At 39.1% G+C, this 27,885-nt stretch overlaps 1 protein-coding gene across 1 annotated transcript; it reads left to right on the forward strand.

The window, feature by feature from the left end:
* The first annotated feature begins 4,914 nt into the window (after positions 1-4,914).
* Positions 4,915-26,014, forward strand: NKAP (NFKB activating protein). The gene is made up of 9 exons (XM_053917213.1): positions 4,915-5,419; positions 8,139-8,219; positions 15,377-15,447; positions 15,633-15,773; positions 17,523-17,586; positions 18,771-18,880; positions 19,164-19,239; positions 20,207-20,356; positions 25,680-26,014. Exons 1-9 carry the CDS (start codon positions 5,037-5,039, stop codon positions 25,852-25,854), a joined length of 1,251 nt encoding a protein of 416 aa, XP_053773188.1. The 5' UTR covers positions 4,915-5,036; the 3' UTR covers positions 25,855-26,014.
* Positions 26,015-27,885: the final 1,871 nt, after the last annotated feature.

The following is a 27,885-nucleotide window of genomic DNA, read 5'->3' on the forward strand; positions in this document are numbered from 1 at the left end:
TAAAAGCCTACAACTATAGTCATACTTGATGATGAAAAACTAGATGCTTTCACCTTAAGATTAGGAACAAAACAAGGATGTCCCCTCTAATCACTCCTATTGAACATCATACTAGAAGTCCCAGCTAATGCAATAAGAAAAAGTAAAATAAAAGGTATACAGACATGGAAGGAAGAAATAAAACTGTCTTTGTTCATAGTGCCATGATTGTCTAGGTAGAAATTTTCAAAGAATTGACAAAAAACCTTCTGGAACTAATAAATGACTATGGCAAGACTGCAGGGCATAGGTAAATGTACAAAAGTCAATCACTTTCCTATATACCAGCAACAAGCAACTGGAATTTGAAATTTAAAACACCCCATTTATGTTAGCACCAAAAACTGAAATACTTAGGTATAAACCTAATAAAATATGTGCAATATCCCAATGTCTATATGTGGAAAACTACAAAACTCTGATATAAGAAATTAATGAAGATATGAATAAATGGAAAGATATTCTATGTTCATGGATAGGAAGACTCGATATCATCAAGATGTCCGTTCTTTCCAACTTAATCTATAGATGAATACAATCCCAACCAAATCCCAGCCAGTTACTTTGTAGAAATTGAGAAACTGACCTTAAAATTTACATGGAAAAGCAAAAGACTAAAAGTAGCCAAATTAACACTGAAAAAGAACAAAGCCAGAAGACTGACACTGCCTAACTTCAAGACTCAATATAAAGCTACAGTAATCAAAATATTGTGACATTGCCTAAAGAGTAAACAAATAGATAAGTGGTACAGAATAGAGAGCCCAGCAATAGACTCACATAAATATAATCAACTGATCTTGGCCACATGAGCAAAGGCAATTCAATAGAGAAAGGACAGTCTTTTCAACAAATGCTGCTGGAACAACTACACAAAAACATGCACATGAATGTTTATAGTAACTATTCATAATCACCCAAACCTGTAAGTACCTAAGAAGCCCTTTAATAGGTGAAGAGATAAACTATGCTGCATCCATACAATAGAATATTATTCAGTGATAAAAAGAAATGACCTATCAAGCCACAAAAAGACATGGAGGAGCCTTAAATACATACTGCGAAGTGGAAGAAACCAGTCTGGTTCCAACTGTACGTCATTGTGGAAAAGGAACAACTGTATGGACAGTGAAAAGATCAGTGATTGGTAGGAGTTTGGGGAGGAGTGACAGGGGAAGAGGGCAGGAAAGAAAGGATTAATACGCGGAGCACAGGGGATTTTTTTAGGGCAGTGAAACTATCCTGTGAGATATGATAATAGTAGGTACACGACATCATGCATTTGAGAAAAGCTATAGAAAGCACAACACAAAGAGCGAATCCTAATGTAAACCATAGATTTCAGTTAATTATAATTTATCAATATTGGTTCATCGATTGTAACAAATATACACTAATATAAAATATTAATAATAGGGGAAACTGTGGGGGAGGAGTGGGAAGCAGGGGAAGAGAGAGAGTATATAAAAACTCTGTACATTCTGCTCAACTTTTCTGTAAACTTGAAACTGCTCTAAAAATAAAGTCTATGAGTTTTTTTTTTTTAAAAAAACAAGACCAAAAGAAAAAGCAGAAGACAAGGTCAAAACATAAACATTGCTCTCGTCTCCACTCACTTGAATCCGATGTTTTCAATATGTGCCTTTTTTGGGGTTTTGGTTTATTGGTGTGTTTTATCTGATAATAGTTATAAAAGTACTTGGTATAGTGTTGGTTACATTTTGAAAAACTGCATTTTGAGGAACTCCTTTTCTTGCATTTTTAAAGCATAAAAAGGAGGAAAGGGGAAGTGGAAAAGGAGAAAGAGAAGGAAGAGAAGAAGGCTACAATCTGAGGAACTCAAATGCCACAGTTCCATATTAACATCCACCCTTAAAGAAAAGCCAAAGGTACAGCACATTTATCTTTTATATAATCACAACAATAGTTTTGTACCTAAGTGCCACAATTTACGTCAGTAAATTGGAGTTAAGCAACGCGGAAAAGTGGGCTGTATCTTCTTTCGCTGTATCCATCTTCCTTTCCCTTTTCTCCTCCTTCACACATAGATGCAAATTGATAGTCATTCAATTTTATTTGGAATCTGTGACACCACAACCATTGGCTTGCCTTGGGATCTGGGTTATTTGCCAAGTTTTGCCACTTCCTCATTCTCTAGTTTCTCAGATGTTGAGGATGAGCCTCCTCACACTCACCACTAGCCTCTAGAATAGTTGATCAACATTCTATTCTCTAGGTGCCTGGTGCTTTAGTCAGTCTTTCCTCTTTTTATCTTTTTGTATGTGTATGCATGTATACACACACACAGAGGATCCTTAGCTAAAATATATCCTGGAAGGGTGACATCATTCCATTTCATCCTGTGTTATTTTTGGTCATCAGAACACTCCCACAAGCTACATCCACATTTCTACCTGTTGATGGACACAATTCCTCCCAATGAGGTTAAATTAGAAATAATTGTCCATTTATGGCATGGTATTTCCAATATGAAATTCATACTGGCTGACTCAAAAGTTTGAGAATTTTCCATACATCTAGAGGCCTAATATAATCAAACTCCTTCCTATAAATGGAGCATCAATTCAGGTGTTAGAGGAACCAACAAAGCCAGCACCCCAGTAGAGTTACTAGACAGCACAAGTTTGTATCAACCAAGAAATATTTGAGAGGAAAATTATTTTTTAAAGTATGTAGTTCAGGTTTTGAGCCCATACATCCTTTCAAAACAGATTAGTGATTTAAAACTTTGTTTTAGTCTTGCAACTTCTTAAACATTTGTTGGTATAATTGGAAAGCACCTACAAATTGAAATGGACACAGACTACAAGTGAGTCTTGCCAATTCCCACTTCCTCAACCCCCATTTCCACAACCCAGATCCCTGCCTTGGTGCTCTGAGTGAAGCCATGCACCTGCTCAAGCAACTCAGATTGCAAAGAGAAGTAGTTAGTGGAAGCTGAATACATCATAGCCCATAACACACAAACTATTTAACTCCACTATATAGAATGGATTCATGTAACTATGAAGGATTTTTTTTTTGTCTTGGCTGTGTTGGGTTTCCACATGACTCAACCTCTGCCCCACCTTTGTGACTGCCTCTACCTGCCTGTGTGCTTCCCCCCACCACACACATACTTCCTATTCAAGAAACACAGGCTTCTCCAAGGAAACTGAGCAAGAAGACTATCGTGCCAATCAGAGGTGCAGGGGTAGGGGTCTTATCATTGAAACTAAAGTGCATGATAAGAGGCAGGTAGAACAAGCACTGTTGAAAAGTTCACTTTTAGAGGCAATTGATGTAAAAGTGTGCAGCTTGGTGTCACAAAAGTTAGGTGTAGGTTTTCCACTCAAAACTTTATTACAAATTTCCCCAAATCTCCATCCTAAATAATATAACTTCTCTTACTTCATTTCTTGGTCCTCGCTCATGACCAATTGTTTTTACATAGAAGATATTCAACATAATTATACGACAAAAATAAATAAAATTAGCCCCTAAGTATTGAAAGTAAAATTAAAGAAATTACCTTGTTTATTAAGTTAGTGGCATAACCACATAGAGATAAACACTTTCATGTCAGTTTAAGATGCAGTCATTTCATCATCCATCCCTAGTGCGGGTATGCCCTAACGGTGATAAGAATTAAAGAAAAAAAAATCTTCAACTCTTTTCAGTAATTCTTTCATTGGTGGTACTGTTGGTATTTTTACATTGACACTGCTATATGTATATTGTGGGATAAACTAAATGAGTAATTATACTGGAACATTGAGAGCTGGAATTTTGATGTGGAAAAAAGTCAATACAGATATAAGATTATTGAGGTTAAATAAAATCTCTGTAGTCTTGAGTGGAAGTACCAATGTAAATAATTCATGGTGTATTTTATCGCCAAATAAGATTCTACCTCTATACACCAAATGGGAAAAAAAAAAAAGGTATACAATAGTGTGGTCCATTTTTTGCATTTAACATTATGTACTACATCTTTCCTTTAAATTCCAAAAAAGGAGGTTTCCAATAATTAATGGCATTAGTTTTCACTGTCTGATAAGTTACTTCTTAGGAAGAAAGGTCCAGAGGCCATCTAGCTGCTAGTAGAATGGATTCAGAATTTGCACAGCAAACTCATTGTGCTTTCAAAAATTAAAGTCAGTAGAACTAGTGCTCCAATGCTCTTTCACTTAAAAACAGTGTAAAATGAATAGAAATAATGATCATTAACCATGTATTGCTGAGCTGGTATATGATGGAACTAGTTTAAGGGGCTGGACAGGAGGGGCGTTACAAACTCCTTTTGCTGGACTACACTGGTGGAGATGGATGTCTGGGGGATAAATATGCAATTTTTCTGTAGGCTGCAAACTTAACTGGAGTGTATCACGCTCAAGTCATTAACATAGAATTTGTGCCCTCTAAGGTAATTGGGCAACACGGAGTTTATACATCATAGCTAACCACCAATTAAGACAAACTTTACTTATTTTGCTTGGGACTGGAAAGAAAAATTGTGTGTGTGTGTGTGTGTGTGTGCTGTATACACGCGTGCGCGCGCGGGCGCATACATATACACAAACATATATGTAAAATTACATTGCCTTTATTGTTCATACGGCCGCTCAGTGAAAAGTGTCCTGTAGCCTGTCATCCCGTCCTTCTCTTCAGGTATTTCCAATCGAGGATGAAAAAAGGACAAGTTCTCCGGTCCAGTTTAAACTTCAGCAACCTCGCCGGGAACCGGAAGGACGCGCACACCCGGTTGCCCCTCCGGCTTCTTTATACCATTACACACATCACGCCCGGTCCGCGCGACAAGCTAGGTCGGGGGAAGGTATTTGCTGACGTACCCGGAACTGTTTCCAAGGTTTCCTCAGGTTCGGGTTGTGACGCGGGGACAGGTCCTCCAGGGAACCAAGGCAACCGATATCTTCCCAGGCTCGCAAGAGCGCCCCCTTACTCCCGGCTTCGGCTTCGGAGACCCAGCGGCAGTGATGGCTCCGGTGTCTGGTTCGCGCAGCCCTGAGAGGGAGGCCTCGGGCTCCAGGGTGAAGCGTCGCAGTTCGTCGAGGAGCCCTAAGCCCAGCAAATCCGCCCGATCCCCGCGGGGCCGCCGCTCTCGCTCGCACTCTCGTTCTCGATCTGGGGATCGGAATGGCCTCAGCCATCAATCGAGTGGCCTCGGCCAAAGCTCCCGAAACCAGCCCTACCGCTCCCGCTCGCGGTCGCGCTCTCGAGAGCGGCCCTCTGCGACGCGGTGCGCCCCGTTCTCTTCTGCGTCGTCCGCCTATTATGGCGGCTACTCTCGCCCCTACGGGAACGACAAGCCATGGCCTAGCCTCTTGGACAAGGAGAGGGAGGAAAGCCTGCGGCAGAAGTGAGTGAAATGGGTGCACCCTCTCTTGCGCCCACCTACCTTCCAAGTCCAATTTTATAGTTCATCCCTACTGACTATTTGCATTTCTCTCTCTGCCTGCCTTGTGCCCATTTTCATTCCTTCCTTCAGTGCACCCACTACAATGCCTCATTTGCTCTTTAATGCCCTTAAGTTTTCACTCATCCTCAGGCTCCTTTAATACGGCGCCCTGGTCTGCCGCTACCCGCTTCTGTCTCCTGGCTTCTAGCGGACATGTCCGAGCGCCTCAGACCTACCGGAATCCTATAGGAAGCATTACTTGGTTGCGTGGTTATCATTCGTGAGCATGTTTTTATTTCCCACTAGGCAGTTCTAATGGAAAGGAGGGACTCTATTGTATTGATTACAAAGTTCACAGTGCTTAGCACTCTATAGGAACGCTACCACTGCTTGTTGAATGATCAGACAGGTTTGAGATGATAACAGGATAAATTAAGTGGAAATACTTTGTAGCCGGTTGGGAACGGTTGAGATTAAAGGTTTAAATTGGAGAGGAGAAAAACCTCTAATGACAAGATGATTGAATGAATGCAGGAAAAGATCTACTCAACTCTAGATTAGGCTACATTGAGAAAGGTCCTGTTAAAAGTGTTCTCAATCTTGACCATGAAAAGTAAGGTCAGGGTGAGATCAGTTCTCTAATGAGAATGAGTACTGAAGTGGAAAAATAGATAGTTTAAGAAGTAGAAAGGAAACGGGTTGTAATTATTTCTAAATCTTAATGTCTAATGCTTAATGAGTGTTAAATTATGTGTCGGGCCCTGTACTAAGTGCTTTACATGCACTCTGTGTTAAAAAACAAGACATTTAAAAGTATTACAGGCATTGAGGTTAAGGTCTCAACAGTGGCAGATGTCCCCATGAATTGTTTTCTTCCAGGAGAGGGAAGCCAGTAAAGCACAGTGATGAAGAGGACAGGCTTCAGAATCAGACTGCCTGAATTCAAAGCCCTGCTTTGCTGCTTAATAGTTGTGTGACCTTGGGCAAGTTACTTATCCTCCTCCCTGAGCTTAATTTCTTCACTATTTAAAAGGGGATAAAATTAGGACAATCGATTTTATAGTTGTAATGATTTAGTGCTTGGAACCTAATCAATAGTCCTTACAATGTTAATTATTAGGTTTTCCTGCATGGGAAAAGAAGCAGTAAAAATTAAATATGGTCCTGAGTTAGGTTGGAGACCTACCTCTCCAAATTAAGTTTTTCAGAAAGTTATCCCCAGGCTGTGTCAATCAAAAAGCAACCAGCTTCTTGCTAGACAATCATCACCAAAAGATGTTGGAACTTTTGGTTGAAATTTGCATTTGTACATTTAGAAGATAAATAATTTATCTTAAAAGGACAGATGGCAACAGGGGTTGAATTTGACTGCTTGCTCTTTACAGGCTGTCAAGCATTCTTCCTCCCTTATGCACAATATTCCAAGTTCAGTCATAAGGATGTCTCTTTTTAGACTGTTTCCTCGAGTGGGAAACCTAACTCCGCGTGATTATAATACCTCTTCCCCTGAATAAAGAATTATATTTATTTTGTAAGTTTTTTTAAAAAACAAATGGAGTCACAAGCTGCTAACCTTTGTGGAATTGAGCTTTAGGTTTTTATGTTTGCTTGTTTATGAGTAATAGCAAAAATTAAAGGAAGAAATCACAAACATAAAACAAATTTCTTTATGTGTGTCCTCTTAGAATAGAGATATCTTTTTCTAAAAGGGAACTAAATGGAAAAAGAAAAACCCTGTATCTCATTGAGTACAATTTTTTGTCAAACAAAATTTCATTTTCAGAGCTCTCTTTATTTTCTACTTCTAATGCTTCATTTTCTTCATTAATTGTTTCTTTAAGATTTTATTTATTTTTTAATTTATTTTTAGAGAGAGGGGAAGGGAGGGAGAAAGAGAGGGAGAGAAACATCCGTGGGCTAGAGAAACATCAGACGGTTGCCTTTCCCATGCTCCCAACCAGGTACCTGACCTGCAACCCAGGCTCTGACCTGGAATTGAATTCCCAACCTACTGAGCCATACCAGCCAGGGCCATTTTCTTCATTCATTCTTGAGTGTTAACAAACAGAAGTTTGACCAAACAAAAGTATTAACCTCTTTATTTTCATAAATGTGTATAAACAAAAGAAGTTATTTACAAATGTAAAACTGTTTCTGTCACTCACACATTGCAGAAGATGACATGAGCAGTTAGGAGCTATGTCACACGTGTGGCAGAGAGGATGTCCTTGACAGCCTTCCAGGCTACATTTCTGGCCCAGCCCCTCAAGCTGTCTGTAGTCTGTGCCATTTGATAGAACTATCAAAATATCAGATTGTAATTGTTGACTTTACATTAAGCGAAGTTTTTTTTTAAATTTATTTATTTTTAGAGAAAGGGAAGGGAGGGTGAAAGAGAGGGAGAGAAACATCAGTTGGTTGCCTCTCACACACCCCCAACTGAGGACTTGGCCTGCAACCCAGGTAGGTGCCCTGACCAGGAATCAAACCTGCGACTTTCCAGTCCTCAGGCCTGAGCTCAATCCACTGAGCCATACCAGCCAGGGCTAAGCCAAGTTTTTATTAATTTAAAGTTTAAAATGTAAGGGGAAATAGGACTTAACTGGACTCCTTTGAATTTCATTATGTTTAGGAAACAATTTATCCATGGAGTTATAATTCACATGCCTTTATCTTCTAGGAGATTAAGTGAGAGAGAGAGGATTGGAGAATTGGGAGCTCCTGAAGTATGGGGACTTTCTCCAAAGAATCCAGAACCAGAGTAAGTGATTTAAAAACATATTTTTTAATGTAATATTTGTTTAAATTCAGAGTCTATTGTCAAAATTTTTGTTCAGTACAGCTCACATTTTTCTCCTTTCTTGGGATTAATGCTATTCCACACCTTAAGTTTGTTTTTTTAATTTATTTTTAGAGAGAGGAGAAGGGAGGGAAAGAAACATTGGTCAGTTGCCTCTCACACACCCTCAACTGAGGCCACAGCCCACAACCCAGGCATGTGCCCTGACTGGGAATTGAACCAGTAACCTTTCAGTTTCAAGGCTGACACTCCATCCACTGAGCCACACCAGCCAGGGCTACCCTTTAAGTTTTAAACACATGGAACATACCTGTTGCTAGCAGATTTTAGCATGCTAATAGTTTTTCACAGGATGCTAATTTCTTGTTCATAGAAGGGTTCTGTGTTAAAACAAATACTTTTATACTATTTCTGGTCATTTTTTTCTCAATCCAGTAGCAGTTTGCATGTCAGATGTTAGCATTACAAAGGGATTTTTCGTGGATAATTGACATACAACATTATATTGGTTTCAGGTATACAGCATAATGATTTGATATTTTTGTACAAGGGTGGGAAAAAGTAGGTTTATAGTTATTCATATGGAAAATAATATAACAATAAATAATAATAATACAAGAATAAACTGTGTTTCATGTACTCACAATTGTAAACCTGCTTTTGCCTCACCCTGTATATTCTTGGCTCCTTTGTTTTAAATTAACTGACCATATATGAGGGGGACCCCCCCCAACAAACCAGAATTGTCTTCTGGAGGATGGGACCCTTGTAGTACAGGTTTTTCCCACTAGGTAAGTGTTCTGGGAACACATCTGTATCAGTTTTATCAGCTGACATTGTTGTGAGAGGCTGCATTCGGCTTCAGTGATTTTTTTTTAAGGCTCTTTCAGCGTATTTGCCCATTTCATGATGGGTGGTTTACCAGCACACCTGCCCACACCACGCTGAGAGTCAGCAGTTTTTGACCAAAAACGGCATAACTCCTGTGCCCCACCCTCCCTGTTCACCCAATCTTACCCTGAGCAACTTTTTTTTGGTTTGTTTCCCTGGATGAAAAAAGTCCTCAAAGGGAAATGTTTTGCTGATGTGGAAGAGGTGAAACAAAAAAACGGCAGAAGCACTAAAAGGCATCAAAATCGACGGGTTCAAAAACTATTTTGAGCAGTGGAGAAAATGTCTTAATAGGTGTATCGCATCAAATGGAGAGTACTTTGAAGGTGACTGAAGTTTAAACATGTAAGAATAAAGACACAATCTTTTAGAAACAGATTCCAGTTTTTTTTTTTTCCCCCAGTCCCCCCTCATATGTGTAGGCTTATTTCTGGGCTTTCTATTCTGTTCCCCAAGGAATTTTTTCCAATAAACATACTGCTATGGTTTTGTTTAGGTCTCCTATATCAAGTAGTATCTGAAGGTTTAATCCTTTTTCCTTTTCCTTATTTTTTTTTTTCTCTTTGGTTCTGTTCATAAGCTTCTTCCTTCTCCTCTGTTTCTGTGTCTACTTTAGGTTGAGTTGAAACAGTGGGCTTGACTGATAAACTTGTAATTTGTGACAGGGTGATAAAGCATTATTATCTGGAATTTGTTCTTATAAATACCTTTGGAACATGCTTGAAGAATCTGACCTCAAAGAATTAGAGTTGGAAAGAATCCTAAAATTAATTTTCTAAGCAATACCTAAATTATTCCAGATGTGATTTGCAGAGAAAAGATTATATGATATAAGAACTCCTTTTCTAAACTGTTACAGAATTTTTTATAACACTCGTTTTCAGAATTTTCTACAACAGAAAGAAATGTGTTTTTCCTGTAGTGTGTGAGGTTCTTGCTCTGGGGGGACAGAACAGTTGCTGCTCTGTCATGTGTCCTTTACACACGTAGAATAAAATTATGACATCTTCCCTCAGCCTTCTGATCCCCACTTTCTTTCATCTTTCCTTATGGCTCCCATTGCCTTACTCTTGTCCTTGCTTTCTTCTGAAAATATAAATCTTACACATTTATTTCAGTCTGAATAGCACTTTGTAAACTCTAAAGCATTATGCAAGTGTGAATGATTACTATATTATTATGAAGGGGGGAAATCCTTAAACAGTACTCTTAAAAAAACAGTCCAGTGCTTGCTTTTAATAGTTCTTGGAAATCATTTGTTACTGAAACTTTTTAACTCTATATTTTTAGATTCTGTGGTCCACTTTTTATCACTTTCCTGATTCTTTTTTTTTCTTTTTAAATTACAGTTGACATACAATATTATATTAGTTTCAGGTGTACAATCCCATGATTAGACATTTATATAACTTACATAGTGATCACCCTGATAAATCTAGTGCCCATATGGCACCATATGTAGTATTACATTATTCCCTATGCTACACATTATGTCCCTGTGATTATTCTGTAACTACCAATTGGTACGTCTAAATCCCTTTACCTTTTTCACCCACCCCCACCAACCCCTGTCCTGTCTGGCAGCTGTCAATGTTTTCTGTATCTATGAGTATGTTTCTGTTCCACTTATTTGGTTTTTTAAATCGCACATATAAGTGAATTATCTGGCATTTGTCTTTCTCTGTCTGACTTATTTCACTCAGCATCATACCCTCTAGGTCCATCCATGTTGTTGCAGATGGCAAGATTTCATTCTTTGTTTATGGCTGAATCATATTTCATTGTATGTATGTACCACTTCTTTATCCATTCATCTATTGATGGACACTTAGGTTGCTTCCGTATCTTGGCGATTGTAAATAATGCTGCAGTAAGCATATGGATGTGTATGTTTTTTCAATTTAGTGTTTTGGGTTTCTTTGGATAAATACCCAGGAGTGGAGTTGCTGGATCCTTCTTCATCTCTTGTTAATGGCCTTTGTTTCAAAGTCTATTTTGTCAAGTATAAGTAGTGCTCCCCCAGCTTTTTGTTTTGTTTTGTTTCCATTTTCATAAAATATCTTTTCTATCCCTTTACTTTTAGTCTGTGCGTATCTTTTGATCTAAACTGAGTCTCTTGTAGACAGCATAGGTAAGGGTCTTGTTTTGTTATCCATTCAGTTACCTTATATCTTTTGATTGGCACGTTTAAACCCTTTGCATTTAAGTTAATCATTGATATTTATTGCCACTTTATTATTCATATTGTTGATCCTCTTCCTCTTCTTCTCCTCCTTCTCTTTCTGTAGAGTAATCTCGGTTGTAAGTCCTTACTTTTCATCACTTGCAGTATTTTGTGCCAATCCCTCTGGCCTGCAAAATTTCTGTTGAGAAATCAATTGACAGTCTTGTGGGAACTCCCTTGTAGGATATTAACTGCTTTTCTCTTGCTGCTTTTAAGATTCTCTCTTTGTTTTTAACCTTTGGCATTTTAATTATGATGTGTCTTGGTGTGGGACTCTGTGGGTTTATCTTGTTTGGGACTCTGCTTCCTGAACTTATAGGTCTATTTCCTTCACCAGGTTAGGGAAATTTTCCATCATTATTTTTTCAAATAGGTTTTCAATTCCTTCCTCTCTCTCTTCTCCTTTTGGCACCCCATGGTGTAAATGTTGGAATGCTTGAAATTGTCCCAGAGGCTCCTTACAATATCCTCATTTTTTGGGGTTTTTTTTTTCTTTTGTTGTTCTGATTGAGTATTTTCTGCTTCCTCATATTCCAAATCACTCTACTGTTGATTCACTGTAAATTATTCTTCATTCCAGTTAGTATATCCTTCATTTCTGACCAGCTTTTTTTATGGTTTTCATGCCCTTTTATATGTTCCTCGAACATCCTTATAATCATTGTTTTGAACTCTGTATCTGGTAGTTTGCTTGCCTCCATTTCATTTAGTTCTTTTTCTGAAGATTTCTCATATTCTTTCATTTGGGGCCCGTTTGTCTCCTTATTTTGCCTGCTTCCCTGTGCTTGTTTCTATGTAATAGGTAGAGCTTCTATGTCTCCTAGACTTGGTAGCATGGTCTTATGTAGTAGGTGTCCTGTATGGCCCAGTGGCACAGTGTCTCTGGTCATCTGAGCTGGGCACTCCAGGTGCACCCCCTGTGTAAGGTGAGCACACTGCCTGTTGTAGTTGAGTCCACAACTACAACAAAGTGCTGCTGTCACAGCACTGGGAGGGATTGACCACCATGCCGATGAGCTGCAAGGAGGAACTGCTGTGTAGGGGCCAACCCCACAGAGCAGCACTCTCTTCATTGAGGTTTTGGGCCTGCTGAGTCCGCCTCTTGAATATGTCACTCATGGAGGTGGTTGAGTTGTAATCCGACATGGTTTGAAGCAGTCCACTGGGTGTACTGCCTCGGAGGCCTCCCAGGAGGTGCAAGGTCAGCCACTGCCTGTGCCCTGCCTGGGTCCGCCTGGCGTGAGCTACTGCAGATGGCTGGACTTGGAGGTGTCTGGGAGACGCCAAGCTACAAACCAAGGCCAGCTGCTGCTAGTGCCAGGCCTGGGGCCACTTAGCAAGAGGTACAGGGCATGCTGAAGCCAGATGCTAATTGTTTGAGAGATTTTCCGAAAGTCCATAGCAAGAGGCAAGAGAGGCCCTTTGTATGGAAAAGCCACTGGAAAGGGCTTTGCTAGGCCCTCAAGCTGGGTGGGGCAGGGTCTCAGGAAATCACCAGGGTGGGGCAAACAGTGTGAGCAAGGTTGATGGTTTTTCAGATATGGCACCCACCTGCCCGCTCTGTGTGGAGAGGGCTCAGCAAAGAAACAATGGCCTTTGCTAGCACTTCTGTCTGGGAGAAAGCTGCCCCTCCAGCCCTCTCCCTGATTCCAGTCAATTCAGTTCCTCCCCATATGTCCCTGGTGCCTTTCAACCTGCCCCAGCACTGGATCTGAGAGGGAGTGAGTCCAAGTAAGTCCATGCACAGGCTGTTTAAGAGGAATGTCTTGGTCTCCAGAATCCCTCCCTCTCACTCAGCCACAATCCCTGCTGGTTTTTACACCCAGAAGTTATGGGACTTCTCTTCCTGGCACTGGAACCTGGGCTGCAGTACCTGGGTGGGGCTGGGACCACTTGCTCCTCAGAGGGACCTCTACAGCCAAGATATCCCTCCCAGTTTTTAACAGCCATATGTGGGTGTGGGACCAGGCTGCCCAGTGTCTCTGTCCCTCCTACCAGTCTCAATGTGGCTTCTTCAGTATATTTTTAGTTATAGGACTTATTTTCAGCTGGATTTAAAGTGGTTTTGAATGATGGCTGTTCTGTAGTTTAGTTGTAATTTTGATGTGATTGCGTTTGGTTCTAAGTACCACATTTAGGTACTCCCATCATCTTGACCAGCCCCTGACATTTCTCATTCTTATAACCATGTTCTTTATTTTTTTTCATGGTCCAAGTATGTAGCAATTTTTATTAAGAATAAGTTTTGTTAAGAATAAGTCTGAGCTGGTAGCTCAGTTGGTTAGAGCATGGTCCTGATACACCAAGGTTGGGGGTTCGGTCCCAGTCAGGACACATAAAAGAATCAACCAAAGAATACATATAATAAGTAGAACAATGAATTGATGTCTCTCTGTCTCTCTAAAATCAATAAATAAAAATTAGGAAAAAAAATTTTTAAATAGTAACTTTGCTTTGCCCTGGCCAGGTAGCTCAGTTGGTTGGGATGTCATCCCATACACCAAAAGGTTGTGGGTTTGATTCCTGGTCAGGGCATATACCTGGGTTACAGATTCAATCCCTGATCAGGGCACAACTGATTGAGGTTTCTCACATTGATATCTCTCTCTCTCTCTCTCTCTCTCTCTCTCTCTCTCTCTCTCACTCTCTCTCTCACTCTCACTCTCACTCACTCTCCCTCCCTCCCTCCCTCTCCCTCCCCCCCCTTTCCTTTCCTCTCTAAAATCAATTAACGTACTCTTGGGTGAGGATTAAAATAAAAAAGAATAACTTTGATTCTAAGCATTCCACCTTCAATTTTATAATACTTTACATAAAAACTATTATATAAGCACAAATACAAATAATATTAAATTATGAAAACAAATACATTAAGGCTCCCTTTATATATATTATATACATTCAAACAAGTCGAGATTTTTCAAAGTAGAAGAATAAAGTCAACTGTTATAGCTTAGAAAACAACAGCTTTATTACTAGGAGATTATAAAACACTGAACTAGTTTAAGAAAACCACAGAGTGGGAAAATGGAGCCATTTTTGTTCAAAAGTGGCTCAAAGCACAAACTTCTTGGATGGTCTTGAGTCCTAGGGGTTTGGACTGCACAGTACTAAAGCATGGGGGATACTGCTGCCTTTTTAACCTCAGGCCTGTGAGCAAAGCTGATCTGATGACTTCAAAGAGCCTCTCTATGTGTACCTTCCACTGTTTAGTCCTTGAAACATCACTGTATGCTATTTACAAGTCTTCTTTTGGCCATCCTTATACTACTGACTACAAATAATTCTGAAGATTTGTGAGTGAGATTGGGAGGGAAATGCTTTTGTAACTTATTTTTCCCAGTGAAGGATGAATTCTAGGTAAGTTCTTGGTTCTTCTAAAGGAGACTGTCAGAGCCCTTGAGAATTTTATCAAGTGGCAGAATTGTTTCAAGGACATAAGTCAGTGTATGAGCCAGTCCTGAACCATCATTTTACAGATCACATCATTAGTGTTTATGCACAAAGAAAATATTCCAGTCAATGTGCAATCAGAAATGTACTTTTCAAGGTGAGGTCAGTTAACATACTTTCTTCTTTCAAAAGGAAGAGCTTGCCCTGGCTGGCATGGCTCAGTGGATTGAGTGCTGCCCTGTGAACCAGAGGGTTGCCAGTTCGATTCCCAGTCGGGGCACATGCCTGGGTTGCAGGCCAGGTCCCCAGAAGGGGGCACACAGGAGGCAACCACACATTGATGTTTCTCTCTCTTTCTTTCCCTCCCTTCCCCTCTCTAAAAATAAATAAAATCTTAAAAAAAAAAAAAAAAGGAAGACCTATGGGAAAAATAGTTACCATTCCATCCTGGAAAAGCAAACTACCATAGAGCAATATCTTACCTGAAGCACCTCCTATTTTGTTTAAATAATACTTGCTGATGAGAGAAATCATCCATTCCAGGTATAATCCACATATTCTCAAACTTGTAGTATATGATCACTGCAGTAATCATGTTCTTTAAATTCAGCTCTGATGAACATACACCAGTAGAAGATGAGGAACCAAAGAAAAGCACCACTTCAGCTTCTACATCAGAAGGTATGTTTTAAATACAGAGCTTTTTTATTTAGAAGTTTAAAAATAAGTTTATAAATAGTTAAACATTAGACTTTGCTTTTCTTCAAATTGTTTATCACATATTCTTTTTCAGTATTTCAAATACAATAAAATTGATACTCAGAAATACTTCTTCAGAAGTTGTTTTTTATTTGTATTCTATGTAGAAGAAAAGAAGAAGAAGAAGAAGGATAGTCACTCAAAAGAAAGGTCCAAGAAAAGAAGAAAGAAAAAATCATCTAAAAGAAAACACAAGAATTATTCTGACGATAGTGACAGTGACTCGGATTCTGAAACAGACTCCAGTGGTAAGATAGTCAACACCATTCTGCAAGCCTTGCCCCAAAACTACTTTTACGTTTTAAAGCTTATTTCAGAAGCAGGTTCTTAAAAACAATAATAATAGTCAAGAGTTTTTGGACACTTACTGACTTTGTGATGGGCACCCTGCTACATGCTTGCTATTTCGTTCACACAGCAGCTGGAGGATAGTCCTTCCAGATGGGGAAAAGGAGGCACGGAGCAACAGGGTCACACATCTGGGATTCAAACCTAAGCAGTGTGACTCTAGATTGGTTGTGTGCAGGTGTCCAGGGCATGTGGCACCAAACCAAGCCTTACGGGGCTGCCTCAGCCCAGTGGAGCAGCTCTTTTGTGTAATTCTCACACTCGGTGGGCACCTTTGTGCAATTTTCAAAAAGCCACACCATAAAGGGCCCCTTCAGGCTGGCAGCTCATTTAAGGAAGACACCCTGTGGGCTGGCACATCACAAAAGCCCCCTGTTTGCACCTAGTCCTGCCTGATGATTGGCAGAGGGTGCCTCCTCTGGGGACGCTTTACATAAAGGTGGCCCCTCCTCTGATGTCACCTGGGTTTCCTGGCCCCCATTGTCACTCTTCTTCCTCACTGCTGGAAGACTCAAATTTCTTAAAGCACAAATCTGAGCGTGTCTGTCCCCTTCTTAAAACCCTTGAATAGTGCTCCATAGTCCTCCAAGTAAAGTTCACACCCTGATTGAGCTACTCTAATCACACATACCCTGTCCCTTTCTCTCGTGGCATCCTCTGTAGCCTGAGGACTACTTTCTGTCTCCTCGATGTTCCATGTTCTTTCTCTTGATTTTGTTACTTGATGCAGACATTCCACCTGCCCGCAATGCCAGTCTCTCCCTGCATGCGGCTTGGCTTACTCATTTCAACAATGGGCAGGCATTACTTTTGTAATAGAACTGATTTTAAAAAGAGCTAGCTTAAGAGTCACCTTTGCCTGGTCAGCCATTCCTCAACCACCTTCCTCGAATCAGCCTGACTCCTCTGTGGGCCTAGAGCACCCCCGGCTTCCTCTGTCACTTGGGATTCTGGTTATCTCTTCACCTCTTGTCTCCTGCATTAGACTGTGCGCCTGGAAAGCATCCCCCCAAACACACACGAAGGTTTTCTCTTTCCATCTTGAAAATACCCAAACATTCAGAAAAGTAAAGAGAATAGTATATTGCCATATGCGTATCACCTTGATTTTAACGATTGTTAGTAGCTTCACATATTTGCTTCAAATACCATATGTTGCCATGTATAATGAGCACTTTTTTGCCCAAATTTTTGAGGGAAAAATAAGGGTGCACATTATACATGGGTATAATGGTACATGCCATGGGCATAATAATGCCACGTATGATGCACACAAAAACGTGGGTGCTCGTTATATACAGCAAAATACGGTATTTTTTTGTTGTTGAGATAGTCGATGTAAATTATAAATATCACACTGCCACCCGAAGGATTTCTGTATATGTCTCTTTTTTGACATTTTCCTATTTAATCACAATACTATTATTTCATGTAATAACATTAATGATAATGCCCTATATCACCAAACATTTAGTGTGACTTTAACATCTCTGTCCCCGGTGCCTAGTGCACTTTCTGACAAGTAGCAATCAATGAATGGATCTCTGTGTCACAACAAATAGAACAGTAATGTGATATTTATCTACTCAAAAGTATTGGGGGGGGTAGAGTTAAATTTTGTTTTAATTTCTAATTGCTTTAATTTGCAGATGAAGACACAAAAAGGAGATCAAAGAAAGCCAAGAAGAAGGAAAAGAAGAAGAAACGCAGATCGTTGGGTTTTTTTCTTTAATTTTTTAAAAAGATTTGTTTGTTTCTTCTTAGAGAGAGGGGAAGGGAGGGAGAAAGAGAGGGAGAGAAACATCAATGTGTGGTTGCCTCTCACGTGCCCCCTACTGGGGACGTGGCCTGCAACCCAGGCATGTGCACTGACTGGGAATCAAACTGGCAACCGTTTGATTTGCAGGCTGGCACTCAATCCACTGAGCCACAGCAGCCAGGGCTCCTCAATTTTTACTATGAAAAATTTCAAATACATGTTAAATTATATAAAACAGTGAAATGATCTCCCATGTCACCACCACCCAGCTTGCACAATTACCAACTCATGGGCAGTCTCCACTTCCCCACCCCGGCTTCTGTCGAAACCAGTCCCAGATATCATTTCATCCATAAACCAACATGTTTCTCTAAAACATTCTTTTAAAAAACATCATAACTACAGTATTTTTATCACATCTAAAATATTTAACAATAATTTCTCAATTCTTGGCAGTTTGTTGTAGAGTCTATTCAAATCAGGATCCAAGTTATGCCATGAATTGCCATTGGTTGACATGTCACTTAAGTCTGTTAATTCTTTTCTCTTTTTGTTCTTGCATTTTGTTGAAGAAACCAAATTATTTGTCCTGTATAGTTTCCTGCAGTATGGGTTTTGCTGATTGTATTCCTATGGTAGCCTTTTAACATGTTCTGTCCTCTGTGTTTATAAGATAAACCTACCGTCATGAACTGTGGGGTACTCTGAAGTAGTTTGTATAGGAAGGACAGGATAGTTACTTACTTTTTTTTTGTTTCATGAGTTTTCAGAATAATGGGCTGGATTATTTTAGTATCATTATGAACCCAAGTATTCATACATGTTTGGTGATTTTTAATCCATTACATTTAAAATTGTTGATGCTCAAATTGGTATAGCTGTTTTTTAAAGTGCTTTATTTCTGTTATCTTTCTACAACATGAGAACTGTATTTCATTGTTCCCATTAGCGGTCTTTTTTTTTAATAGGGAAACATGATTTGGTTAAATAAGTTAGGTTTTCAAATTAAAATTATTCTCTAAAAAATTTGAATAAGCTAAGAATTCAAATCTAATCAGTCTTTTCATTGCCTTGAAAAATAATATGCCCTTTAACATGGGAAAATTAACTCACTTTGTATCAAATTATATAATTACAGGAAGAAACACAAGAAAAAGAAGTCTAAGAAGAACAGAAAAGATTCCAGTGATTCAAGCTCTAAAGATTCCCAAGAAGAGTTTCTGGAGAATCCCTGGAAGGATCGATCAAGTAGGTTCTGATGATACTTTTTTTTTTTCATTTTTTGAGTATTTATTACTATAGTTCACCCTTGAACAACATGGGTTTGAATTGTGTGGGTCCACTTATATAAGGATTTTTTCCAAAAATACTGTAAATATATTTTCTCTTCCTTACGATTTCCTTTTTATTCCTTTTTTTATTATCGACACTATTACAGGAGTCCCTGATAGACTTTGACTCAGAACAGATAAAAAATTAAATTAACCATTTAGTCAAAATGTGAATATGTTTCTGAACATCTTTCATGCAGAGCCTGAAGAACCCTCGGATTTAATTGGCCCAGAGGCTCCAAAAACACTTGCCTCTCAAGATGATAAACCTCTGAAGTAAGTAACAGTGTATTTACAGTATCTAAAGTACCACTTCAAAAGTATGGCCCTAACTTAACCTTTCCAAGCTTATCGCCCTCTGCCCCCTTATTTGTACCTCAGGTTCTAACTGAGCTGAACTAAGTTTCCCAGGGGTTACTGTGCACTTGCCCACATTGTACCTTGTTTCCCTTATTTCTTCCCCCAACATGCTTTCCCTTCTTTTCCTAGCCCTGTTTTCTTCACTACCTCCAATTTCTTCCTGGTAAAATCCTCACTATCCTTCAAAGCCGTTTTCAAAAGGTGGGGGGGCATGTGCTGATTCCCAATACCTTCCCCCCAAAGTAGTGTGATTCCTACCCTCTCTCATCCTTTAGTCCTCAAAGCATTTTCTATTTCTTCTGTGAAATATATTATATATTCTACATTGTATTGCAGTCATATCCTTATGAATATGTAAATTCCACAAGAGCAGAGATTATTTTGTTTAATAGATATTTTTAAAACATTCAATAAATTGAATGTAGGGATGATAGTTTTTAAAAGTCCCCTTGAGTGAAAGGTAGTAGATAATTGTTACTACATGTGTTATTATTGGTTATAAGGCTAAACAGTATGTTAAATTTGAGATATATTATTTCTTTACTGTTTTTCATGGAAAAAGAGAAGAGGAATTCACCAAAAGGAGCAATAATGGCAGTGCCTGAGGGATACATTGATCCATAATTATAAAACATGAATCTGTACACAATAACACCAGTTCTTTTGTTCTTCCAAAGTATCTCTGCACTTCTGGGCCGGTTACATAGGTCACAGGGCACTGTTTACTGATTAAATTAAAGTAATTCGTGCTGGGCTTCCCAACATGCTGCCACTCAGCAACTGTTATTCCCACTGTCTGCTGAGAGTAAATGAATTTTTGTGCTCTCTTTAGATGATGAGCTTTTTATAATGGACCTTTTCTGAATTCTGCATTACTTTGTAGCTATGGCCATGCCCTGTTACCTGGTGAAGGTGCCGCTATGGCTGAATATGTTAAAGCTGGAAAACGTATCCCACGAAGAGGTGAAATTGGTTTGACAAGTGAAGAAATTGCATCATTTGAATGCTCGGGTTACGTAATGAGTGGTAGCAGGTATGCTCTTGGCATTGAAATCAGTTTCTGTATTAGATCATGTCCTTCTTTCCCACTACCAGAATTATATTTGGTGATTGATTTTCATTAAGTGACCATTCATAATCAAAAGTAAAGTATAAATATTGTTTTAATATGGGTTTTATTGGTATAAATGTGGTTATCTAAAATTCTGTGTATGCAGCTCAGCCTCAAAATCAACTATGTCAAAGAATCGGTCTCCATGGTGTCTTTTCTTATTTCATATTGTGGTACAGATAGTTTACCCTATGGAGGATATAGTTAAATTCATCTATTTATCACTGCCCCATGAGGAATGTAGCATTCTTCTACTTAGGAAAGCATTTTCATAAGACAGTGTTTCCTGGTTTCTAAGTTTGCCTCTAGTTCTCTGTGGACTCTGAGGAAGAAGAGCAGAAAAGAATTATAACAGACATCAGGTCAGCATGGGAAAATGAATATAAAATTAGGGGAGAGAAAGCAAAGTACCAAGAAGAACAAGGAGAATGAATAGGACATCTGTACCAAAATCAAACTGAAGTTTGGATTTTTAAAAACTTTATATAAAATTTCCCCCGCTGGTGTGGTTCAGTGGATTGAGTGCCAGCCTGTGAACCAAAGGGTCGCTGGTTCGATTCCCAGTCAGGGCACATGCCTGGGTTGCAGACCTAGTCCCCAGTAGGGGGTGGGCAAGAGGCAACCACACATTGATATTTCTCTCCCTCTCTTTCTCCCTCCCTTCCCCTCTGTCTAAAAATAAATAAATAAAATCTTAAAAAAAACTTTATATAAAGTTTTAAAAGTAGATAAATATTTTAAAATAAAATTGGAGGCAAATATTGGCAGTACCTCTGAAGCAATTCCAGAATCTTAGAATTCAGAGGACCAACATTTGAAAACATTATATCTGAGGATCGGCACAGTAAGAAAAAGAAATTAGAGATGTAAGGACCAGAAAGGAGGATATAACAGCGTCATTTTTGTGAATGATATGGATTGTTTATATGGAAAATCCTAAAGAATCTAGAGATAAATTATAAATAAGAAGAGAGTTTAACAAATGGTTAGATATAAGGTTAATGTACAAAAATCAATTGCATTTCTGTGCACCAGCAACAAACAACTAGAAAATGTAACTAAATAAAAAGAAAATAACATTTATAACAGTATCAGAGAATATGAAGGACTTAAGAATAAAGCTTAATAAAAGATGTCCAGGAGCTCTACAGGGAAAACTATAGAATTATTGAGACATTTAAAAAGATGGAAATAAATGGAGAGATAACCATGTTTGTGGACGAAAGGCGATATTGTAAAGTTGTCAGTTTTTCCCAAATTGATCTGTAGATTCAGTGCAGTTCTAGTCAAAATCACAACAGATTTTTCATGATACTTAAAATAAGTTCGTTTTTAAATTTATATGTTAAACTGGGTAGCCAAGAATAAACAGGTCACTTCTGAAGAAGAGGAGGAAGATGAGATTTGTCCTACCAGATGTGAAGACTTATTATGGTGCTTGCAGTACATTAGAAAGTGTGGGGGAACAAATGAATTGTTGAATGGAATAAAATCCAGAGCCCAGGGACAGAGCCATACATGTATGGAAACTAGGTATATGAAAGACATGGCCTGTCGAATCACTGGGGAAAGAAGAAACTATTCAGTAAATGCTTCAGGAAAAAAATTGTTATATGAAAAAGATGAAAGTAGAACCCTGTATTACCATATTTAAAAATCAGTACAGCTAGATTAAGGACTTAAATGTCAGAAACCACTTTAACACTCTTAGTATAAAATATGAGCAGATATCTATTAGATCTTGGGGTGGAAGCAGTGTTTTCTAAATATGACAAAAAATACAGTAACCATAAAATAAAATATTGCCAAATTTGTCTAAGTTAAAAGTAAGAACTTTTGTTCATCAAAAAACACCTTAAAATAAGTAAAAACACAAGTTCCAAGCTGGGGTAACATCCTGCAATACACACAACCATTATAGAGTTAACACTGAGAATATTTAAAGAATACCTATAAACAACCCAAAAGAAAAGTGGGAAAATGACACAAACAGGCATTTGTCAGAAGAAGAAATATGTATGGCCTATACGTACATAAAAAGATTTCATTATCATTGGAAATGGAAATTAAGAACATACTGAAATACTATTTTACATGCGTTTGATAGACAAAAGTTCATAGTTCTGACAGTACCAAGCATTGGAGAGGATGTGGACCTACAGGACCTCTTAAGTATTACTAGTGGTGGTGTAAGTTGGTACAGCCGCCTTGGAAAACACTCTGACATTATCTCGGAAAGTTGAGCATTCACATATTTTATGACCCAGTAACTCCGTACCTAGATACCCAAGAGAAAAGCTTTCCCATGTACAAGGAGACATTTACATAGAGGTTCATACAGCATCGTTCACATAGCACTTCCTGTTTCAGATAAACTACTCACTGTACCCTGAGCAACCTAAATACATTGTTATCTCCTTCACTCTCCATCCTGCCACTCCCCAACTTCCATACTAACCTGAAATGGTTGTCCCCTCTTCTCACTCAGTTTTCTCTGTTTTTCTAGACAGCTCAAGCTTCATCTTGAACTGATTGTATAGGATTGGGTACATATACATAAAAGAAGCAGGTTTTCATGAAGTTTTCCTGCTAAATAAGCAACCTTTCCAAGATGATGTGATAGTTTCCCTCTGCCCCTGTCCCTATAATTTCCTGATTTGGATCTTGTGCTAAATCCTTTCTTTGTTTTCTTTGAGCTGCTATTAGAGTCTAAGGAATTAAATTCAATTGTAAATGTAGACTTGGTTCATTTGGTTGTATGAGAAATTTGAACCTTAAAGAAGTTCTACCTAATTGATGACAGCTTAAGTCTTTCATCTATCCTACTATCAATTTCACAAAGGCAAATTGCACATCTCACCTAGGAGGTTTAATAATTTGCCTGTTTCTGGTTGTTTTACTGGAGACAGCAGAACTACACTTAGGCCCTTAATATTTAAAATTAATAGCTTTCACGATGTTTACAGAATATCATAGATTATTATTTAAATACTAGAAATGAATCAAAGGACACATTGGCAGATAAAATGAATGATCTTTTGAAAATATAACTCATTACAAAAACAGTTTCTGGTTGTCGGATTTTTTAAAATATACTTATTGATTATGCTATTACAGTTGTCCCATTCCTCCCCACACTCCACTCCATCCTGCCCACCCCCTCCCTCCCACATTCCCCCCCCTATAGTTCATGTCCATGGGTCATATTATAAGTTCTTTGGCTTCTACATTTCCTACACTATTTTTACCCTCCCCCTGTCTATTTTCCACCTATCATCTATGCTACTTATTCTCTGTACCTTTCCCCCCTCTCCCCCTCCCACTCTCCTATTGACAACCCTCCATGTGATCTCCATCTCTATGGTTCTGTTCCTGTTCTAGTTGTTTGCCTAGTTTGTTCTTGTTTTTGTTTTAGGTGTGGTCGTTAATAACTGTGAGTTTGCTGTCATTTTTACTGTTCCTATTTTTGATCTTCTTTTTCTTAGGTAAGTCCCTTTAACATTTCCTATAAGGGCTTGGTGATGATGAACTTCTTTAACTTGACCTTATCTGAGAAACACTTTATCTTCCCTTCCATTCTAAATGACAGCTTTGCTGGATCCAGTAATCTTGGATGTAGGTCCTTGCATTTAATCTTGGGTAATGTAATTATGATGTGCCTTGTTGTGTTCCTCCTTGGGTCCAGCTTCTTTGGGACTCTCTGAGCTTCCTGGACTTCCTGGAAGTCTATTTCCTTTGCCAGATGAGGGAAGTTCTCCTTCATTATTTGTTCAAATAAGTTTTCAATTTTTTGTTCTTCCTCTTCTCCTTCTGGCACCCCTATAATTCGGATGTTGGAACATTTCAAGATGTCCTGGAGGTTCCTAAGCCTCTCCTCATTTTTCCGAATTCTTGTTTCTTCATTCTTTTCTGGTTGGGTGTTTTTTTCTTCCTTCTGGTCCACACCATTGATTTGAGTCCCAGTTTCCTTCGCATCACTATTGGTTCCATGTACATTTTCCTTTGTTTCTCTTAGCATAGGCTTCATTTTTTCATCTAGTTTTCGACCAAATTCAACCAATTCTGTGAGCATCTTAATAACCAGTGTTTTGAACTGTGCATCCGATAGGTTGGCTATCTCTTCGTTGCTTAGTTGTATTTTTTCTGGAGCTTTGAAGTGCTCTGTCATTTGGGCCATTTTTTTCTTTTTTGTCTTGGCGCCTCTGTTACTTTAAGGGGCGGAGCCTTAGGTGTTCCCCGGGGCAGGGTAATGCTGGTTGCTGCGCTGTGACGCTGTACGTGGGGGAGGGGCCGAGAGGGAGCAATGCCGCCCGCCTCACTCTCCTCCGGATTTCAATCTTTCACTCCGATACCCACAATCAAACTGGGCCCCTCTGGTGCTGGTACCCGAGTGGGTGGGCCTGTGCACACTCTAGGCCCCTGTGGGTCTCTCCAACGACCTCTCCTGTGAGGCTGCGAGTCTCTCCTGCTGCCGCCCCAACCCCCACGGGCGTTTTCAATCAGAGGTTTGAGGCTTTATTTCCCTGAGCTGGAGCCCTGGGTTGCGAGGTCTGCTTCGCTCCCCACCGTTCGTCCAGTTTATCTATGTGCGAATTTGGGGCCGCGGGGTGCTACCTGCCGCTCTGCCTGCCCCGCTCTCCGCCACTCCGAGTCCGGCCCTCTGGGTTTATCTGTGTGAGAATGTGGGACCGCAGGGTCTGCTAGTGCTCGGACTGCCTGCGTTGTTCGTCCCACCCTCCGCCAGTCTCGGTCCCGCCACGGCCACGCGAGTCGTCTCCACCCCTCCTACGAGTCTGGATGTATGTTTATTTTCTATTTCCTTGGTGTCAGTCCCCCTTGCTGTTCGATTCTCTGTCAGTTCTGGTTGTGCGAGGAGGCGCAGTGTGTCTACCTATGCCGCCATCTTGGTTCTCCTGTTTGTCGGATTTTTTTAAGGTTTTATTTATTTATTTTTAGAGAGAGGGGAAGGGAGGGAGAAGGAGAAGGAGAAAAACATCAGTGTGTGGTTGCCTCTCCCATGCCCCCAACTGGGGACCTGGCGTGCAACCCAGGCATGTGCCCTAACTGGGAATTGAACCAGCGACCCTGTGGTCTGCAGGTCTGTGCTCAATCTACTGAGCCACACCAGCCAAGGCTCTATTTGTCAGATTTTTAAGTGAACCACTCTGTATTAAGAAAGGATTAGTGAGGAAGTACTATGAGAATAATTACTGAGAAATTAAGCCAAAAATAAAATTATCCCCAGGCATCGCCGAATGGAGGCTGTGCGACTACGGAAAGAGAACCAGATCTATAGTGCGGATGAGAAGAGAGCTCTTGCATCCTTTAACCAAGAAGAGAGACGAAAGAGAGAAAACAAGATTCTGGCCAGTTTTCGAGAGATGGTATACAGAAAAACTAAGGGGAAAGATGACAAATAAGGATTTGGGGCTTGTTCAGCAGATGTTTTTAACAGAAAGTCTGGGTTTTATATATACATACAAAAAGATTGTTACGATCTGAAAAGCTTTGCAGTGCTACTGTGCCTTCTATTTAATTCTTTCGGTCTTTCAATAAAAAGCTGCTTATTGATTAACATTAGCAAGTTCTTTGGGTTATTTTGATTAACCATAAAACTTTCTGGTTTAAAAATCCAAATTACGAATGAAATCCTACTGTATTGGGGGAGGTGGTGACATTGAGAGAAAATGTCAGTGAGATGAGAAACTTAACTCTCACACCATGGGACAGTGCTACTCGTAGTTCTACAGGACACCCGCCCCCACCACGACTGAACTGGTGGGAAATTACCATTCCTCTATATTGAGTGTGTTATGAATGGACTTGATAGAAACATACAGGAGGCCAGTTTTGTCAACACAATGAAGGTGTTGCTGAAAAAAGCAAATCTGGAATTTGAAGGTTGATTTTTATTATACAGTATATAGTTTGCCCTGCCAATGATGTATTTTGGTTTTAGTCCCTGACGAATCCCTAAACCAGCAAATAAACCAAAAAGCAAACCCACAGACTTGTTGAATTGAAAATGTGAACATTAGTTTTAAACTTCTTAGTAGGTTACTTAAAAGTTTTTTTTTCAAATATAAAATATTGGAAAGTCTACTGTTGTGCCAATGTAAGGACATCATTTCCATCTAAACTGTATGTAGATCATAATTTGAATACTAGAAATGAATGGGAGTCAACTGTGGTCAGTAGTTTAATAGGGAAAATATAATGAATCATTATTTTAACTCGGTTTATAAGGATGAAGCTAAAATGATATTAAACATTTTGCCTGTCCTTTATGTAATAGGCAGATTTTATTTTAAATGTTTAACCTTTCAGATTAGTTTTTACATCTATGATTCAGTTTAATCTTTAACTTTGTATAGAACCCCTGCACTTTATCACTTTTTTATGTCTACTATTGACTTTTAAGTTTGGGAGAAATGGAAAATTTTGGGACTATGAGATTATAATCTTTTTCCTTCCCTATGTCATTCAGTTTTAGTCATTAGGTCACAAGCGTGAAGGGGGAGGGGACAGTGGAAGTTCATGTTGTTTTTGTTAAGGTTGTTTTGAGCTGCATTACTATTTTATACCTAGGATAAATTTAAATTTACCTGGGTGATAAGGAAATTCTGACTCTGCTCTTATAAAATGCCCTCTTCTCTCTCCTTAGAATAGTTTAAAATCATTTTTTCAAAGCTTTAAAAATAGGGCAGTCAGATTTCAAAGCATAAATCAGAAGTTTTACTATTTAGCATATATTCTAGGAAAATGTCTACCTTTAACCCACAACTAATGAACTAAACAGCCACTTGGCATGTAGCAACATTTATGATCCCTGAATCTGAAGTGGTTTCTATTTATAATCATTGCTGAGAAATCTGGTTTTTCCAAAAGTTAAAAGGAAACTAACTAGGTCCCAAATTTATGAGTTGTAATCCATCTACTTCCCTGTGTAATAAAACCAAAACTTATAATCCCCATTTAAAAATTGTGTTCTCTAAGAATGTTATTTTTTGTTACTGGCTCCTAGAGCCTAAATGAACCTGTTCTCTTATTTTTAGTAGGCAATATAGTTCAAATACAACAATTTTGTGATATGTGAATACTATGGATTTTTATCAGATTCTCCTGTCTCCTCCACAGAGCAGATACTCAACAAATGGAAGTTACTTGTTGAGTGAGTGGAAGAAAATATATTAACTTATTTCAGAGCTTTACCATTTCTTTCGTCAGTGTTTGTTCAGGAAAGATGTGCCAGAGCAGCTTTGGTGGCATATTTTGGGAGAAAGGGGAAGGAAGAATAAAAGGGCTGAAAGTATTTTATTTTCAGCTCATGAGAGTTACTGCTTCAAATTGTGTGCTTAGTCACCAGAGCCATAATTCTAATAGGAGGGCTGTTGTATTTGAAATACTACATTTTTTCTTCTCCAGGGAGACTTATCTAGTTTCCCACCTCC

Source organism: Desmodus rotundus, chromosome X (genome assembly GCF_022682495.2).
Source record: "Desmodus rotundus isolate HL8 chromosome X, HLdesRot8A.1, whole genome shotgun sequence".
Taxonomy (NCBI): domain Eukaryota; kingdom Metazoa; phylum Chordata; class Mammalia; order Chiroptera; family Phyllostomidae; genus Desmodus; species Desmodus rotundus.